Below are 19,734 nucleotides of genomic sequence, written 5' to 3'. Positions count from 1 at the left end.
TAATCTTTCTGCCAACATTGTCATGTACTTTATCAGCTCATTGATTTGTTTGGCATGGATTTTTGGGGTGCATTTGGGGGACATAGTTTTCCATTACTAGAATAAAGAGAAAAATGTAATTGTATGAATATATGAATTGAGGCTGAAAGTAAATGGAATTAATCATTAAAATCTCTGTATATGTTTTTCCATTTTAGCCCCAGAATCCATTTTGCACGGGAGGATTGAAGAGCAGATTGAGGTGCAGATGAAAGGTATTATTATACTGGATGTGAGATTTAAGTAGAAATTCTGAAGGATTAATAGAATCCTTGAGCTGCCTACTCTCTCTTAGTAATATTGAGAAAAATGACATAGATGTATAAATATATCTCTTAGAGTATATATTACTATGTCGCATGCCTTGTTTAGTATGCTGATGGTTACATGCATTTCACGGTAATTTGGTAATTTAAAATTTTGTATTTAAAATTTATCGGTCATATTCAACTTCATGTTTGTAGCCATTTTCAAAAGTGTATATTGGAAAAAGTTGTCGTCTTAATGCATGAAATCAAGAAGTAGAAGTTTGTTTTCAAAATCACAGTGAATTAAATTGAACAATAGGCAATAACCTAGCTGTCATTCTCAGAATGCAAAGTCATGAATGAATTATGATTGAAATGCTACTTTCTTTAGGGTGTGTGAAAATGATACATTCCCATTCTGGTGTACACTTCATGCACATACATCATTTTAACATTGATATGTCTCTTACACTGGCTTGCAGATAGCTGCCTTACGTGGTCCTTATTGCCTGCTTTCCTTTGCATAACATTGTGACTTTATGGCTGTATTAGTTCGAATAAACGCCTTCTCATTTTATTTTAGCCAATTACTTATGGTTATAGTTCTTATAGATATTTTTAAATAGTTAATTCTCAAAAATATAATAATTTAATCTACAATCAAAAGGATCAGAAAGGGCGTTTATTCCACTCTCTGCAAGTCAGGTAAGATTTTCCTCTTAGCCATCAAAAGAACAAAGTTTTCCTGCTCTCAAAACAAACATGCACAGGAACATGTTATTTTGAAATGCATTTTTGCTTGTTCAAGAAGAAATTTCAACAGTTTGAAGAAAAGACCAGACAACGAACGATTTTCGTGTCAGAATCTTTTAAACAGAGCATGGTGTTGCGTTTATTCGAACAAATATGGTGAGTGAATTTTTTTTATGGATTTGTGAGAATCTGTAGCATGCATTTTATTTTATTTCCTATTTTGCAATTTCATTTAATTTCAACTTTTTCAAATACAATGGAAAATAGTAAAATGCTTTATAATTCACTTTTTTTTCAGAATTGTTCTCCGAGGGGGAATCTGAACATTCTGAAAGAGATACACGCGATGCCTTTTCAGATTCTGAAGACTTAGACCACAGCTCCATGGCTGCTAAAAGATACGCAAGTCGAATATCATCGACGAGCTCCTGGCCCGAATATTTCAAGCCTTCTTTTACTCAAAAACTTACATTTCAGTATGTTTTAGAGGGGGATCCCGTTGTTTTTATGTGTAAATTAATTGCTTGTCCAACTCCAGAAATGACTTGGTTTCATAACAATCGACCCATCCCAACGGGTCTTCGACGGGTTATAAAAATTGAGAGTGATTTACATCATCACTATTCCTGCTTAGAGGTTAAAAGCGTCCAAAGCAGAGATTCTGGAAGTTACAGATTGTTAGCAATTAATAGTGAAGGGTCGGCTGAATCAACAGCATCATTGCTTGTTATGCAAAAAGGGCAAGATGAGAAATGTTTAGAATTTCTGAAAAGGGCAGAACAGACACATGGAAATACGGAGGCCTTAGCTGGAAGGAGAGAAGACAGGATAAAGGTTGGTCTGAGGTTTACTGGCTCTCCCTTTAACAAAAAACAAGATGTAGAACAAATAGGAATGATGCGAACTATACACTTTAAGACAGTAAGTCCAGGCAAGAAAACGGGCTCTCTGTATGATGAAGAATATTTAGAGAGTAAATCTGACATAAGGGAATGGCTTAATGTAGGTGAAAGCTTCCTGGACAAGGAGACCAAAATAAAGTTGCAACGTTTGCGGGAGGCTAGAAAAATGTTAATGGAGAAAAAGAAATTATCTCTTTCAGATATGTCCTCCGAAATTAGCTCAAGAACTTTGAGAAGTGAGGCTACCGATAAAGACGTTCTGTTCTCTAGAGAGGATTCAGAAGGCAGGTTTGTATCCAATCTAAGCGAAAATAGGGATAAGGTAGATCATTCATGCGAGGGCATTGTCCAAAATCCAGAGGTCCTTCCTAATCAAATGGATCAAAATGTAGGATCTGGAGAACCTCCCACAAGCTTTCAAACTACTGTTGATGAAGAAATCCTCCAGACTGAAATAAGAATGAGCCAAGAGGCATTTCTAAGAGAAAGTCTCCAAAAAGACCATTTATATGGTAGGATTCTAGTAAGTGAGGATACCCAAGCAAGAGAACAACTTGAAGAAATTATGACCAAAACTGACACTGGAGAGTCCCCTAGATATATCAGCGTTGTAAATAAGAATGAGGAAATATACGAGACTCCTGAAGAGGTGTCCCAGGTTATTATGCCACATGCTAGTGAAGCTTTTGGTGCAGTTATAAATATTGAAGAAAATGCAGAACTAGATAGTAAGAGAATAAGAAAGGATGATTTGAGAGAATTACAGCACTCTACTTCCACAGAAGCTGATGAATTCGAAACCGAGCAAGAAGGAAAGACCACAAGATTTTTGGAAAGTTCTTTCCAAAAGCAACCACGACGTTGTCCACCTTCATTTCTTCAAGAAATCGAATCTCAAGAAGTTTATGAAGGTGACGGTTGTAAATTTGCATGTCACTTTCAAGGATATCCTCCACCCATAGTGACGTGGTATAACAATGATATACCAATCCCACGTGACCAAGGCTTTATCACTCATACCTCGGAAAACTATTCAGTATTAACTTTTTGTTCTGTTCTTCCTCAAAATGAAGGTTCTGTTACCTGTGTGCTGTTTAACCAATACGGAACGGTAAAAACAACTGGTATACTTCAAGTGAAGGCAAAGCAAGGGCATGGTGTTGACACACATACAGTCCCAGTGTTGCACGAGTACACTGATGAGGAAGAGGGGCTGGCCTTGGTGTTTGACCAAACAAAACGCATTCAGCCGCCTTGGAGACAAAAGGGCCAAAAACATCCCCAGACTAACTTACCAGTTCCTCCCTCTGCAGACACAGAATTGCTTTCCTTTCCTGTCGAAATTCAGATAACAGCAGCTACTCCTACCCCAGAGCAGGATAAAGAGTCAAGAGAATCGTTTGACCCCGAGGAGTCGGAAGCAACTCCTCAGTCACCAAAACACAGGTTTATATTTTCATCGGAAATTACTAATGAGCCCCCGAGAGTGTTACAGGAAATGCCGAGGCATACCAGGTGTAGAGAAGGGGATTCCCTCGTATTCGAGTGTTTATTGTCTGGTGAGCCTAAACCAACTGTCACCTGGTTTCAAAAGGGGCTCCTATTAAAGCAGAACCAGAAGTTTCAGTTTGAAGAAGTTAATTTTAGTTACAGATTATATATTAATGATGTCAGTTCTCAAGATTCTGGAAAATATAAATGTGTTGCTGAAAATAATTCAGGAACAGTTGAGAGTGTCTCAGATCTGACAGTGGAACCGGTCACTTACAGGGAGTATAGTCAACTAGAAAATATTGGTGGAATGTATGCAAAATATTCCAGAGACCAACAGACTCAGGGAGAATCTGTAAGGGCACATTTTTATGATTATCCACCTGGTCCTTTTACTCCCCAATCCAATATAAAAGAACATTCTGTAAGGGAATATTTTCAAAGCCTTGAGACAGTTGAATGGATAGACCAGAAGGATCGGGTTCGTTGCACATATTCTAGAGAAAAACTACCCAGATTTATGCATGGTGCTTCTAGAGCCATAAAAATCAACAAGCCTGTCAGAGTTGAACTCATACAGTGTCAGGGCGAAGGGAAAGAGGGACACATAAGTGAAAAATCAGAGCTGTACCAAGCAGAGGGTACTGTTTATCCATTTGTTGATGACTTCAGTGAAGTTAAAAGAATTAGGAAAGAGGTAAAAACTGATTTCGGAAAAGTTGGTGATGCAGAAAGGGAAAATGTGCAAGAATATGCCCAAAGTGACTATTTACTGAATATCCAGTCTGAGAGAACTTCTGATAGTTGCAATCTGGAAGATTCATCTATCATCGAATGTGAAGAACCCCTTGAAGAGAGACACTACCCAGGGAAAAATGTGAAGCATAGAGTCACTGCATTTGAAAAGTTACAACATGTAGAAAAAGGAGTTCTAGAAGAAAGACTTACTGGGAAATCATTTGTCAGTCCACCTCAGAGGAAGCTTGGTGACAGAGACTTTCCATTAAAGCAAAGAGAATCAAGATCAAGAAACCTAAAAGCAAATACGTATCAGGCAGAGACAGTGTCTCCAGATATTGAACCAGATTCATCTGACGTAATGAATTTAAAGCTGCTTTCTTCTCAAACTCATAAAGAATTTGAAGTACAAGAGAGGGAACAACAGAAAGAAATAGGTCTTATAGATCAATCTGTAATTTCTGGAAGGGCTGAACATGAAGCACTAAGGCAGTTCCACTCTCAGATAGAAAATGCAGATCTAAAATTCCAAGCATTAGATGGTGGTCAACCAGAAGAAGCTTCTTTTAAAATCCAACATCCTGCTTCTGAAATAGCTGATGACGAGAGCATTGTATTTGATCTAAAACAACTGTATTCTCATATAGGAGATACAGCAAAGGAATTCCAGGGCCCAGAAACTCATCAACAGGAAACACCTTCTAAAGAAGAAATTGCTGGCACTGAAACATTACAATCTGAGACAGAAAATACCTCTAAAAGTGTGCTAAATAATGTATTTACCAGTCCAGAAATGTCTTCCAGTCAGGAGTTTTCAAATAGGACTGTGATGGAGAAAACCCATTTTGATGAAAATATCCTTTCTTTGGAAAAACACATACCGGAACAGAATTTAGAAATTTTAAATCCTGACATTTCTTTTAAATCCTTTTCCAAAGAAACCCATGGTGAATTATGTGCCCTACTTCAAACCTCCTCTGTTGATGTAGGAGAACCTGATATTTCTGAGGAAAAAAGCTCTCTAGAAAATGAAAGTAGAAGTTTCATTTCACATTTGAAAAAAGCAGCAAGTGAGGAAAAGCTCTTAGAGGTCTGTGAAAAGGAACCGGAGTCGGGTTCATTTCAGGAGCAGGATGGAAAGACACAGGGATATGTCACTGGAATTTTGGGAGACCACAGAGGTGATGTTCACGAGGCAGCCACATGCCACACAAAAGTCTCCTTGAGCCAGCGCCTTCCATTCTTGACGACTGAGGAACAGCAGAATCCAAATGAACAAATAAGGGAAAAAATGGATGCCTTGGGGAAAGAACAGTGTTATGAAGAAGTTCAGGTTGACATTGAAACTTCTGTCTCCACTACTGAAGGAGAAAAGATGGAAACTTGTTCCTCTGAAAATCTTCCTAAATCCGATGAGGCACAGACAATGGAAGTAATGGACTCTGAGACCTCCCTAACACAGTATTTACTTGCTGCTGGAAAGCACAAAGTTCCTCAGACTAAAGACACCGCACACGAAACAAAGCTTCTCCAGAGTGAATCAATCACGTCAATGGAAGTTGAGGAAGTAACTTTTAACACTGTGTATGAATATTACAACCAACAACAGGAATCATTAGGTCGCCCATTTTCCCCTGAATCTGATATTTCGATCGATGTGGGAAGTACAAGCAGTGAAGAAATCTCAGAGTTAGATCAGTTTTATACCCCACCGTCCTCTGTTGAACATTTTGAAACTCCAAAGTCTCCTGACTTATGTTTCACTCCTTCAGAAACAACTAAACAATCTGCAGCAAATTCAGGAGGTGAGACTATGGAAAGAACTACATCTTCAGAGGAAGCTGCTGAAAGGTACTCCACACCTTCTGAAGGCGAAGCAGCAGAGAGATATTCCACACCCCCAGGGGAGACACTGGAGAGATATTCCACACCCCCAGGGGAGACACTGGAGAGATATTCCACACCCCCAGGGGAGACACTGGAGAGATATTCCACACCCCCAGGGGAGACACTGGAGAGATTCCACACCCCCAGGGGAGACACTGGAGAGATATTCCACACCCCCAGGGGAGACACTGGAGAGATATTCCACACCTTTAGGAGGAGAAACAGTTGAAAGATATTCTACTCCTACTGGAGGACCAAATCCCACTGGAAACTTAAAAAGGTACCCATCAAAAATAGAAAGGGAGGACAGTACACCAAATGAACAATTCCATACACCTACAGGAGAGAGAAGTTCAGCTAATGAACTATGGCGTTCCGATTCATTTGGCACACCCAACGAAGCTATTGAGCCAAAAGACAATGAAATGCCTCCATCTTTCATTGAACCTCTGACCAAAAGGAATATATATGAAAACACAACATTAGGCTTTATTGTTGAAGTTGAGGGCATTCCAGTTCCTGGTGTGAAATGGTATCGAAATAAATCTTTGCTAGAGCCAGATGAAAGAATCAAAATAGAAAGGGTGGGTAATGTGTGTTCTTTGGAAATTTCTAACATTCAAAAAGGAGAGGGGGGAGAGTACATGTGTCATGCCGTAAACATCGTAGGGGAAGCAAAGAGCTTTGCAGAAGTAGACATAGTAGCCCAAAAAGAAAGAGCAGTGGCCCTCCCACCTCCAGTAACACATCAGCATGTCATGGAGTTTGATTTGGAAAACACAACATCATCAAGAACTCCTTCTCCTCAAGAAATTGTCTTGGAGGTTGAATTAAGTGAAAAAGATGTTAAAGAATTTGAGAAGCAGGTGAAAATAGTCACAGTTCCTGAATTTACTCCTGATCATAAAAGCATGATTGTGAGTCTGGATGTTCTACCATTGAATTTAGCAGATCCAAATATGGCCTCAAGGGAGGAAGAAGACAAAGATTTAAAAATTGATTTAGAAGTATTTGAAATGCCTCCTCGCTTTATAATGCCTATTTGTGATTTTAAAATTCCAGAAAATTCAGACGCTGTGTTCAAATGTTCAGTCATAGGCATCCCTAGCCCGGAAGTTAAATGGTATAAAGAATATATGTGTATTGAACCAGATAACATCAAGTATGTGATCAGTGAGGAGAACGGAAGTCACACCCTTAGAATTCGAAACGTCTGTCCGTCTGACAGTGCGACATACAGGTGCAGAGCTATGAATTGTGTAGGAGAGGCCATCTGCCGAGGATTTCTTACCATGGGAGATTCTGAAGTGTTTGCTATGACAACAAAGAAAAGCAAAGTGACTTTAAGCAGCTTGAAGGAAGAGTTAGTCTTAAGGAGCAAATATTCAGGCAGCTTTTTTGAATTTCAGGTGGTGGAAGGGCCTCCCAGGTTTATCAAAGGTATTTCGGACTGTTACGCACCTTTAGGCACAGCAGCTTATTTCCAGTGTTTAGTCCGTGGCTCTCCACGACCCACGGTTTACTGGTACAAAGATGGGAGATTGGTGCAAGGTGCGCGGTTCAGTGCTGAGGAAAGTGGCATAGGGTTCCACAACCTCTTCATAACGAGCTTAGGAAAAGACGACGAAGGTGAGTACAGGTGTGTGGCTACGAATGAGTCAGGAATGGCGGAGACCTGTGCAGCCCTCACCCTAACTTAGTTTCTTGGGCCAAGTGTCAGTGCCTCCGTAATAATTAAATTGATTTGGGTGTGTCCATATTTTCCAAATTATATAGATCCGACAAATTTCCAAATAGGTCTACTCTATCTGAATTTGATACATTGAAAACCCCTGGGAGAACAGTTTCTCTCTGTAGAAATCTCATGTTTGTAACACATGTAAATATTTTGTGATCTCCACTGTGGAACCATCACTGTGTCAACTCTGCTGTGAATCATCAAGCACGATTAAATATCTCCATGGCTACCTAACTGTTTGTACCACTGCTTTACCCTCGTGCCTCCTCCACGAAAGCATTTCGGTAGATGCATTCTCTTTTAGCAGATAAACTATTTATGTAAAGTAAAACATAAGATGGAAGACCGGGTCAGATGACCACGCAGACAAATTGGTAAGGTAAATCTCCTCTCTGCTCTGAGTATAAGTCATTTTTGAAATTGTAACCCTTTTGTTTCCAAATCCAGGCTTACTGACTTGGACTTAGAATAGATAAACAACAGAATCCAGCTTCATGCAATTGATAACTAGTTCTGTAATCTGTTTTACATTGCAAACTTAATATATTTGTTTGGCTCTTCTAAAAATATTTTCATTATTAATATCCCTCTTCTTAAATTGTTTAACTCCTGCTGGTCTTGAAGGGACCAATGGTGCTTTCTTTTTGGGTGGAGTTCATCTAGACATTTGTACATTTGCAAAATATGCAAAGAAAGACCTTTCCACTTTTGGGAATACCCCATTTTCTTAATTTTTAAAATACCGTCAAGTGTTAAATGCAGCATTCGCTTGGTATCAGCCTGAGGGAGAGGGGAAACTACTATATTACATTTATACAGAGATTTTAAACTGTAGTCCTATTTTAGAATCTTTGACATTAGAAAATAGAAGGTGGGGTATTTTTAGTATCGAGCAATTTGATCATTTGTATTTCAGATTATATGCAAATAACAAGATAAGTTTTCCTGTCATTTTTAAATTAATTAGAACCTTTTAAAACTAACTAGAAATTAAAAAGCATTCAAATTTAAGATATATATGTCTCTAACGTGACTTTGTTTTTCAAAATTATAATAAATTCACCAAATTCTTGACAGTTTATCTATGTATCACCATGAACGTTAATCTTCTCACATAAGATGAAATAAATATAAGACAATTCCGTTTTCTTATCTGAAAATGAGGAGTTGGACCAAAAAACCTCAGAGGTGATTGTTCAACTCTGTGATTCTGTGTCATCCCAGTGTGACTTTTCTTATAATTTAGGATAAATTTTAGTTTGCAACAAATGATGAAAAAATAATGGAATATAGTAATGAAGTTACGAATCTTTCCTCCCACCAACTCTAAATTGCTCACTGTTACCCAATAGGCGTATTTGTCCCCTGCACTGAGCAACTTTTATGTATCATGATCATATTAAACATATTTCTTTTAATTCTAAAAAAATAAGCAACTTAATTTTCAAAGGAATTCATTTATTCAGCTGTTTGTTTCTTTCGTCTATCAATTTTTTATACCTGCAGTAGGATTCCCTTAAAGCCTTCCAAATTCAAGGAGCAATTGAGAGAATGTGCCGAATACAGACAGAGCAGTCAGGCTTACGCCCCTCCCGCCCACCCCCCAAAACATCTGTTCTACCTGTTTCAAATCACCATAACTCATGCGGATAGATACACTGTTGTGCAACAATCATTTCTGTTTCAACCAGTGAGCACATAGTACCTGTGATAGATATAATGTAATATACCACATCATAAATCCCTGAAATAAAACTAATTCTGTAGTTTAAGGACTTAGGGATTTTTTCTACTCCTAGTTACAAAACAGATGTTTCAATAAATTAGAAATGCAGGTCATGACAAACAGGACAATGGCTGGTGCAGTGACAGTTCAAAACCTGTTTCAGGAAAGAAGGAAGGAAGGAGGAAGGAAGGAAGAAGGGAAAAAACATTGTAATGCCTTATTGAATTTGCAGGAAGGAAAAGTTTGATTTTGCTCATTAGAATTCTTTTAGTCTCAAATGCATTGAATTGAGGATATTCAGAATAACAAATGACTGAAGAAAGAAAAATAGGACTTGTCTTACTTACTTGGCTTACTTATTGTTGTAGATAATTAAATGGAATTTTTTTCTGATTCAGTGGCACATAGCTTAGAAGCCTGAAATATTAATTTCTCTGATGCTGGATAGAGAATTCATTGTATTATATGTAGTCGAGTTTAGACAGAATTATTAGCTGCTACTACTACATGCATGTACTTTTAACTATACCTTTCATGTTTCAGCACATGTAAATTTTATTTACTTTATTTTTTATGGCCAATACACCATGTTAGAAGTAAGGGAAGACAACTGAAAATATTTCAATGTATTAGTGGGTTTTGGCGAATTTTAAATATTCACATTCATTCCCTTTACAGATATTTTGGGAGTTCAAGTGAAGGGAAAGTGGACATGAGTAATAAATGTAAAGTTAAGTGGTCACCATTAGGATGTGAAATTAATCAATGATTTTGTGGCTTACTAATTGAAATAATAAATAACTGAGTATGTATTCTACATGCCGTCGATAAATTTTGCCAGTGTATTTATAGCCAATAGACACTAGAGTTGTGCCTTCTAATGCTTCTATGCCAGAACAGAGAGGAATTAAGGCATGACTATTCCATGTGATGCAAGGGGAGTGAATTAATAAAATAATAATACTGCTTTTGGGGAAGGTAATAAAACTATTATTTATGAACAGAGCTGTTCTACATGTCTACCAGATTTAATGAAAAGCCTAATTCCTTCTTATCAAATTACACCTGTTATCCATGATACTGTTTAAAGAGTATCTGTTATTCTCTCTTCTGTTTTTCTGTTCCATAATACTGTATAGGTATTTCTCATACAATAAAGCACAATACAATTTTTAATGTTGGAGTTATTTTCTTTCATTCCTGATCCTCCCATTTCCTTGACTTAACAAAAGCCTTATAATAAAAGCTTTGTTGAAATAATATGGCAATTTACACGGCCAGAGTCGGTCTGAATTTCTAGTAACTGAAACCGGTGGTTCTCTTACAAATTCAAATTAAGTATTTCCTATAGCCTCTTTTTAATAATAGCTTCAGATTACAAGCGGTAACTGAACCATAAGTGTTTTATTTTGGAAATAATCAGTCTTCAATTTGACAATAGCTATCATTCTTAAGAAAATTCTAAACAAATAATTCTGGATCTTTTTAGAAATTGATTTAAATAATCCCAGATTCTTTTATTATAAATATATAGGCAGCGTGAGTATAGTATTTACAGTTACATAATATAATGAGCTAAGATTAAAAATTAAGAAAAGTGCTTTTTTGTAAATCTCAAGATAATCTAATGATTCCAGGAATAAAGCAGAAGAGGACCATCAGTTGGTGCATAATTCTTTGACTTCTATTTTTTTGTTGTTGTTAAATAAAACTAGTAGTATAATAATAATCACTTTTCCCCATGCAGAGTTTTCTAGTTCTCTTCTGTCTGCCGAGGAAGAAGGATTCCAAACCTATAGCTCTGGCCTTCAGTTATCTAATAGAAATGAAACACTTGAACTTTCGTCTGAACCTCCAGTTCATTCAACTGCATTTGATTCCAAAAAGGAAGGCCATGTTCCAGTTTTCATCAAAGAAGCGTCAAATGCTGAAATAAGCGTAGGGGATGTGGCTAAACTGTCTGTTACTGTCACAGGCATCCCCAAGCCTAAAATTCAGTGGTTCTTTAATGGAGTAATGTTAACCCCTTCTGCTGACTACAAATTTGTTTTTGACGGCAATGATCATAGTTTGATCATCCTGTTCACCAAATTTGAGGATGAGGGAGAGTATACATGCATTGCCAGTAATGAATATGGACAGACAGTATGCAGTGCCTACCTAAAAATTAGTTCCAAAGGAGAGGGGCACAAAGAGAAAGAACCAGAACCAGTGGGAAAAAATGTGGAAAAGTTTGAAGGTCCTTGTCCTCCCCTACTTCCTTAAGGAGTTCAAACCAATTCACTGTGCTCAGGGTCTCCCTGCTGTCTTTGAGTACAAGGTGCTTGGAGAGCCTGCACCCATGGTTGTGGTTCAAAGAAAACAAGCAGCTTTGCACCAATGTTTATTACACCATCATCCATAACCCTGATGGCTCTGGAACATTCATTGTCAATGACCCTCAGAGGGAAGATAGTGGCCTCTACGTCTGTAAAGCAGAGAATATGTGGGGTGAGTCGACCTGTGCTGCGGAGCTGCTTGTGCTTCTGGAAGACCCAGACAAGCCTGATGCTCCCTGCGAGGCAGAGCCCACACCAGAGGCTACGAAAGATTTTCCACAGATGTCACTAAAGGGTCCTGCAGTAGACGCCTTCGACTCAGAGCAGGAAATTGCAGCTTTTGTCAATGACACCATTTTGAAAGCTGCTTCAATTGCAGAAGAAAACCAGCAGCTTTCTTATGAGCATATCATTAAAACCAGTGAACTGCGTAGTCAAGTTACTTTAGTGGCTGAGCAGTTGCAATCCACAGTCATGTTGGAGCAGAACGTGCCTGATCCAGAAAGCACCAGGGCACTTCTTTCCATCAACGGCACACACATTCACGTTCGGCCTATCAAGGAACCATCTCCCAATTTACAGCGGCAGATTGTCCAGTCCCAGAAAACCCTCCTGAAAGAAGATGTCCTAATGCTTCAAGAGCCTGAGTCACAGGTGGTCCTATCAGATACTGAAAAAATCTTCCCAAGTGCCATGTCCATAGAAGAAATTAGTTCATTAACGGTGGAGCCTCTGAAAACTTTCCTAGCTGAACCTGAAGGGAGTTATCCACAGTCTTCAATAGAAGAAGCTCCAGCCCATTCATATCCAACCTCTGTGGCTGAGGAAGTGCTGTCAACAAAAGAAAAGACAGCATCTGCAATGGACAAAGGGCAAAGACCGACCCTTCCAAAGCAAGAGGCACAAAGTGCTCTCACCCCGAGTCAGAGCTTAGCTGAGGGAAGCATGGAAGGTTGTAAGGGTCCTGAGGTCAAGCCCCAGGTCCCTTCAGAGCACACATGCACGGAAGATGAAATTTTGATGGAAAGTGCAGATCAACTGGAAAGTGCAGGGCAGGATTTTGCAGCCAGGACTGAGGAAGGCAAGTCCTTAAGGTTTCCGCTAGCATGTGAGGAAAAGCAGGTACTGCTCAAGGAAGAGTGTTCTGACAACTTGGCAGTGCCTTCGAACCAAACCAGTGAGTATAAGAAAGAGCCCATGATGATAAATGGTGTGCAAGAGGTGCAGGCAAGTGACAGTCTTCCTAAGGAGAGTTTACTTCCTGGAATTCCAGAAGAACAACGATTAAACCTCAAAACTCAGATCCGCAGGGCTTTGCAAGCAGCAGTGGCCAGTGAGCAACCAAGTCTTTTCTCTGAATGGTTAAGGAACATTGAAAAGGTGGAGGTGAAGGCCATAAACTTCACCCAAGAGCCCAGACGCATTCTGTGTACCTACCTTATTACCTCAGTGAAGACTCTAACGGAAGAATTAACCATTGCTATTGAAGGCATTGATCCTCAAACGGCTAACTTGAAAACTGAACTGAAGGATGCTTTGTGCTCTATTGTATGTGAGGAGATAAACGTCTTAACAGCTGAGGATCCCAGAATCCAGAAAGGGGGCTTTCAGGAAGAGCCAGGTCCTTTTTCAGATTCACAGAAGGTTGAAGCAATCTGGGAACCAGAAGTCGAGTCTAAACATCTTGTCTCTGCAGAAGAGGTCAGCTATTTTCATGTGGAAAGTCAGGTCAAAGTTGCAGATACCGCACCTGTCCCTGATGGCGTTGCTCTGGCTGCTAGCTCTGAGGAAAAACAGGGTGAGACTCCAAAGCCATCAGAGGAAAGAGAGAAGTCCTCTGGAAGTGGTACTGGGGAGGTTGGCCTAGGAGAGCTACAGGAAGCTGAGGGTAGCTTAGTCGAAGAGGACGGTCCTGTCATACACACACCCTTGGTGGACACGACTGTGGAGGAAGGTGACATTGTAAACCTCACGACATCCATAGCAAATACCAAAGAGGTGAATTGGTATTTTGAGGGCAAACTGGTGCATTCAGATGAAAAGTTCAAGTGTTTACAAGATCAAAATACATATACGCTAGTAATCGACAAAGTAAATGCGGAAGAACATCAAGGAGCATATACCTGTGAGGCCTTGAACGACAAGGGAAATGCAGCAACTTCGGCCAAACTCACTGTAGTCAAAAGAGGTTGGATTTTAAGGATGAGGGGGCCCAAGCTCTAACATTCACTGGATCGTAATGATTTAGTTTCCATCACTGAGTTTTCACTTACCTGCCTCTGCCACAGTGTGATCTGTATAGAGTAAGAACGAAACCACAGACATAATCATGGTTGTTAATTCTTCTCCTTGCGGGGTAGTGCGTTATCCTATCTACGCTACTATTTATTTTTAAAATAAACGTTATTTTCATATGTTCCATAACACCAATATGTTTTTTAGTTTATATTTACTTGAAAATACTTTAATAATATATAATAAAAGCTGTCAGTGAACGCCTCGCTGTCTGAAATTGCCAGTCTCATCCCTGAATTCAGAATAACCATGATTAATTGTCCATTTGTGTTTATTTGTATTTCTTTTTTGGTGTTGTTTCACTTCCTCACTGTATTTAGTATATCACTTTTTTTTAAATGCTGTTCACAGTGTTCTTAGCATGGTATATTTAAAGAATATATCATGTTGTTATGCATGTAAGCCCATGGCATCACTTTCTAATCATGTTTTTCACAATCCACTGCAAAGTAACGATTGAAGAAGTTAAAAGCTACTTATTGTCTTCTTTTACCTTCAGTGATTGTTCTCATTTTCCAGTCACTTGTCTTCACTGCTGCAATCCATCTCACCAATTTCACCTGTCTTACTTCATTAACAGCAACAAAAGTGTGAAGAAAAAGACAAATGTGGTATGCCTGATAAGGAGGCGGACTAATGGCCTCTGCTTCCCTTTGCAGCTGCCCCAGTGATCAAAAGGAGAATCGAGCCCCTGGAAGTAGCTCTGGGCCACCTAGCCAAATTCACCTGCGAGGTCCAAACTGCCCCCAATGTCCGGTTCCAGTGGTTTAAAGCTGGCCGAGAAATTTATGAAAGCGACAAGTGTTCGATTCGATCTTCGAAGTACGTCTCCACCCTGGAAATCCTGCGAACCCAGGTTGTGGACTGTGGCGAGTACACCTGCAAAGCCTCCAACGAGTATGGCAGCGTCAGCTGTACAGCCACGCTGACCGTGACAGGTAAATGACACACGTCGAGATGGTCGTCCTGCTTCACACTGTTGCCTGTTTTGCTTTTCGTACAGGTGCAGGATTGGCTTGTCCTGCCAACCGGAGAAGCCAACAGCCGAGCTATAACATGGTGGCTAGGTCGTTCAGAGTCCCTGTGGGACGAGAGCTCATTCTGTACTGGCCTCTTTCTAAGAGCAGCTAAAGAAAAAATAAAAATAACTTATTATTTTGAAAACAATGTCAAGGAATCCAATGAGCAGTGGCATCTGAAAGTTTGGTTTGGGTTTTTTTCTCTCTCTCTTTAGAACGACTAGCATGGTGGAAATATCTTGGCTAACGTCTCATGGCCTGGCTCGGCACAGAATATGACACGTTTCAGGACAGTTTGTTGCTACTAAAAAATAAATAATGTCCCATTGTATTTGATAATTTGGAACCAGTTAAACAGCTAAGAACAGAATTACAAACTGAAAAAAAAAAAAAAAAAAGCCCGAGCATAAGACTGAAGTTAAGTCCTAAAATAAGATAGGGAGCTATTCAGGACTACAAATTAGGATTCTCACCCTAGGCTTTATTACTGATTTAAAAATAAGAGCAACTACATAAATATTCTGTTCTCAGTTTCCTAATTGACAAACAAGATGCCTTTTGAGTAGCTGACACTCATCAAGTATTCGAATTCCCTCATTAGCAAAAAAAAAAAAAAAATCAGTAGTGCTTTCCTTTTGTCTGTCTCTGTCTCTTTCTCTTTTGCTTTCTTCTTCCAAGGGAAAGTGTGAATATAAACGCTGGGGTAGCAATTCCCTGTGTTGTTAAGAGAAAGAAGACGTGTATTAAATATCGGGGCGGGACAGCCACTTGGTCTTTTCCAATAGAAGCATGAAGGGGAAAGGCAAACACAGCACATCTTTTTGGCTTGGAAAAGTCATGGTTCCTTGTAGCTTCCTCTCCCTTGCAACTCTTTTACGATTCAAAAAATCTGAAACCCAGGCCCATGATAACCCATCTAGGGGTTTCACTTTCTGATTAGAGTCTCCATGCAATCCGCTGCATGGCAGTCTTCTTAACGACGCTTTTGAACCTCTTCACCCAAATTAGGCCAATTCAGTAAGGGGACTGATACCTGAGCTTTCAAATAATAAGAGGGAAAAAAGGAGGAGGAGGATTCTTTTTAAATTGAAAAGAGGTCCCTAAAGGCTTCCTTCAAAATGCAGAATGGAAATGGGAAATTACTGCTAGAAATATTTTTACAAGTTGGAAATGATTTAGGGGATGAATTCAAAGTTGGGCCATTGAAGGATTTGCTGATGGTTGACATGAAGGTTAGAGAGACTTCACAAAACTACTCCATCTTCTTATCACTTAATGTCCCTATTCTTCAGGAGAGTGGAGTACATTTTCTTTATCTTCTTTACACAGTCTTCTAACTCACAGAATTAAAGGAGCAGCTGAATTACTTATCAAATATTTCAGACAACTAATCAGCTACTAAAGTGGATGAATCTTTAACAATAATAAGTTAACGTTGCTAGACAAAGCAACATTTGTTCTTTCCTTTAATGGAGACGTTGAAAGTACTGTCTCTCTCCTCTATAAAGAACTCTCTCATCCCTTTCCTTTGACAAATCTTTTCATCTAATTAATTTATTATCTTATTAAATAATGTCTCATGTCTATCTAAATATATAACTCAGCTTTTCTCTTTCTTATAATATATAATTACAGCAAGAGCTTCTGTGGGGACAAAATATAACGTTGAAAAAAATTTCTTTTGCAGAGGCATATCCACCAAGCTTTTACTCCAGACCTAAGTCCGTTACAACTTTTGTGGGTAAGACAGCCAAGTTCCTCTGCACAGTATTAGGGACTCCCGTGATCGAAACCATTTGGCAGAAAGATGGGGCTGCGCTGTCACCTTCCCCTAACTGCAAGATTTCAGAGGCAGAAAATAAACACAGTTTAGAACTCTCAAATCTTACAATTCAAGATAGAGGAGTTTATTCTTGTAAAGCTTCTAACAAGTTTGGAGCTGACATCTGCCAAGCTGAGTTAATCATCATCGACAAGCCGCATTTCATTAAAGAATTAGAATCTGTGCAATCAGCAATCAATAAGAAGATCCACCTCGAGTGCCAAGTGGATGAAGACAGAAAGGTGACAGTGACATGGAATAAAGATGGGCAAAAACTCCCCCCCGGGAAAGATTATAAGATCTATTTTGAAGATAAAATAGCATCACTTGAGATCCCTCTGGCCAAACTCAAAGATTCAGGAACTTACGTTTGTACCGCTTCCAACGAAGCTGGGAGCAGCTCCTCTTCAGCAACAGTTACCATCAGAGGTAAGAGATGCGTGAATATTATTTTGCACTTTAAGGATGCGCTGGAGAAAAACTGTGGACAAACCGTGCAGTCCGTACATTTTACTATTATTAAAGTGATTTCATCTAAGCAGTTGTTTTGGTTTGGCGAAATTGTGGTGTTGTCTGATTTTATATTTTCAATCTTCTTCCAAAGCTACTCTGTTCCTTTAAAACTGTCTGCCATTAACAAAACCTGCTTCCTATTTCTTCTAAGAACTTCAAGTGTCTAGGCAATCCGTAACTACCTTCTCTTACGCAGTTGTTTTCTGTGTAAGACAAAGAGTTTGCTTTTTGTGTAAGACAAGAGTTCGCTTGCGTTTTTGTGTGTTTATTTTTTTAATTGAGAGACCAGGAAAGGGTTTTAAAATCATGGAACCATTGAGAGCTATCAAGGGCACCACAACCGTTTCAGAAATTTCATCAGGATATTTGATGTGTGTTTGTGTCTTCTTGTGGTATATGTCNTTTCTTTTTTTTTTTTTTTTTTTGTGGAGCTGATGCTTCAGATCTCTTTCTTTTTTGTTAACTTCTTGTAGAACCACCGTCCTTCGTGAAGAAGGTGGACCCCTCTTATTTAATGCTGCCAGGTGAATCAGCACGCCTCCACTGCAAGCTGAAAGGCTCACCTGTGATCCAGGTCACTTGGTTTAAGAATAACAAAGAACTTAGTGAGAGTAACACTATTCGAATGTCTTTTGTCAATTCTGAGGCTGTGCTTGATCTGACGGACGTCAAAGTTGAAGATAGTGGCAGTTACTCATGTGAGGTGGTGAATGACGTTGGCAGTGACTCGTGCAGTGCTGAAATCGTTATCAAAGGTTTGTTGACTCGGAGTCTGTGGGTTTTCTGAGAAAAGATTTTCGTTTTACTTGCTTGAGACACCTTACTTATACCATGCTTTCATGCTTTTGTAGAGCCTCCTTCTTTCATCAAAACCCTTGAGCCTGCAGATATAGTGAGAGGAACAAATGCCTTTCTTCAGTGTGAAATCTCAGGCACTGGACCCTTTGAAATCAGCTGGTTCAAAGACAAGAAGCAAATTCGAAGTAGTAAAAAGTACAGGTTGTTTTCTCAGAAGTCTCTGGTGTCTCTGGAGATCTTTTCTTTCAATAGTGCAGACGTTGGTGAATATGAGTGTGTGGTTGCTAACGAAGTTGGGAAGTGTGGCTGCAGTGCAACACACTTGTTAAAAGGTCAGTGCTTGAACGAAACAACGCCTCTTCAACAAGCTGCCAAAACAGCTTTCTTAACCCACAGAGGGGAAACTGGCGGGTTTTCTTCTTCTCCTAACCCATGAAAATATGTTTCACTTTTGCTTTAACCTGGGACCTCGGGGACAAAGTCAGTGACCTTCATCCAGTCTTTATTCTGAGATGACTGTAAATATTTACTCTCCAATAACAAAAGTGGGTTACGTAATAATCTATGACCATGTTGTCAGCTGATAACCACGTATCTTCTGTGCTTCCTTCTCTCGGATGGAAGTGTGATTCTTCTTAAATTTTAACTTATTCTTCTCGTTAACCGACACTACAGAAGGGCGGTATTGGGCAAGAGAAATGTAATCTAGATGAAACGCTTAAATGGGTATGGTGTTGAAAGTGTTTGGGAATTGATAAGCTTTGTCTGTTCTCTTTAACTAGAACCGCCAAGCTTTGTAAAGAAAGTAGATGATTTTACCGCACTAGCAGGTCAAACTGTTACCTTACAAGCTGCCGTGAGAGGGTCAGAACCCATCTCTGTCACCTGGTTTAAAGGACAAGAAATAATTAAAGAAGATGGAAAGATCAAAATGAGCTTTTCTAATGGTGTCGCAGTCTTGATCATCCCTGACGTTCAGATTAGTTTTGGTGACAAATACACCTGCCTGGCTGAAAACGAAGCTGGAAGCCAAACGTCTGTTGGGGAATTAATAGTTAAAGGTTCGTGTAGGAACATTTTAACTTAGAATTGCTATTTCCATTTAGAGTGGAACCCTAACGCACACTTGGTCATGCTAACTATTTAATACCATTGTAGAACCTGCCAAAATTGTTGAGAGAGCAGAGCTGATCCAGGTGACAGCAGGAGACCCAGCCACGCTGGAGTATACAGTCACAGGCACCCCAGAGCTCAAGCCCAAATGGTACAAAGATGGAAGACCTTTGGTTGCTAGTAAAAAGTATCGAATAAGTTTTAAAAACAATGTTGCCCAACTCAAATTTTATTCAGCCGAACTGCACGATAGCGGCCAGTACACATTTGAGATTTCCAACGAAGTGGGCAGCAGCTCCTGCGAAACAACGTTCACTGTATTAGGTTAGTATCT

At 39.4% G+C, this 19,734-nt stretch overlaps 1 protein-coding gene across 1 annotated transcript in view; it reads left to right on the top strand.

The window, feature by feature from the left end:
- Positions 1-19,734, top strand: part of TTN (titin) — a 271,544-nt gene that overhangs the window by 53,232 nt on the left and 198,578 nt on the right. Inside the window, 7 exon segments of the mRNA XM_034654809.1 lie at positions 198-254; positions 14,795-15,073; positions 16,842-17,405; positions 17,963-18,244; positions 18,341-18,619; positions 19,070-19,348; positions 19,446-19,724. Coding sequence (XP_034510700.1) covers positions 198-254; positions 14,795-15,073; positions 16,842-17,405; positions 17,963-18,244; positions 18,341-18,619; positions 19,070-19,348; positions 19,446-19,724 — 2,019 coding nt within the window.

The sequence above is a fragment of the Ailuropoda melanoleuca genome, chromosome 2 (genome assembly GCF_002007445.2).
Source record: "Ailuropoda melanoleuca isolate Jingjing chromosome 2, ASM200744v2, whole genome shotgun sequence".
NCBI lineage: Eukaryota > Metazoa > Chordata > Mammalia > Carnivora > Ursidae > Ailuropoda > Ailuropoda melanoleuca.
The sequence above is the reverse complement of the archived record's forward strand: the minus strand, read 5'-3'. Positions and strand labels throughout refer to the sequence as shown.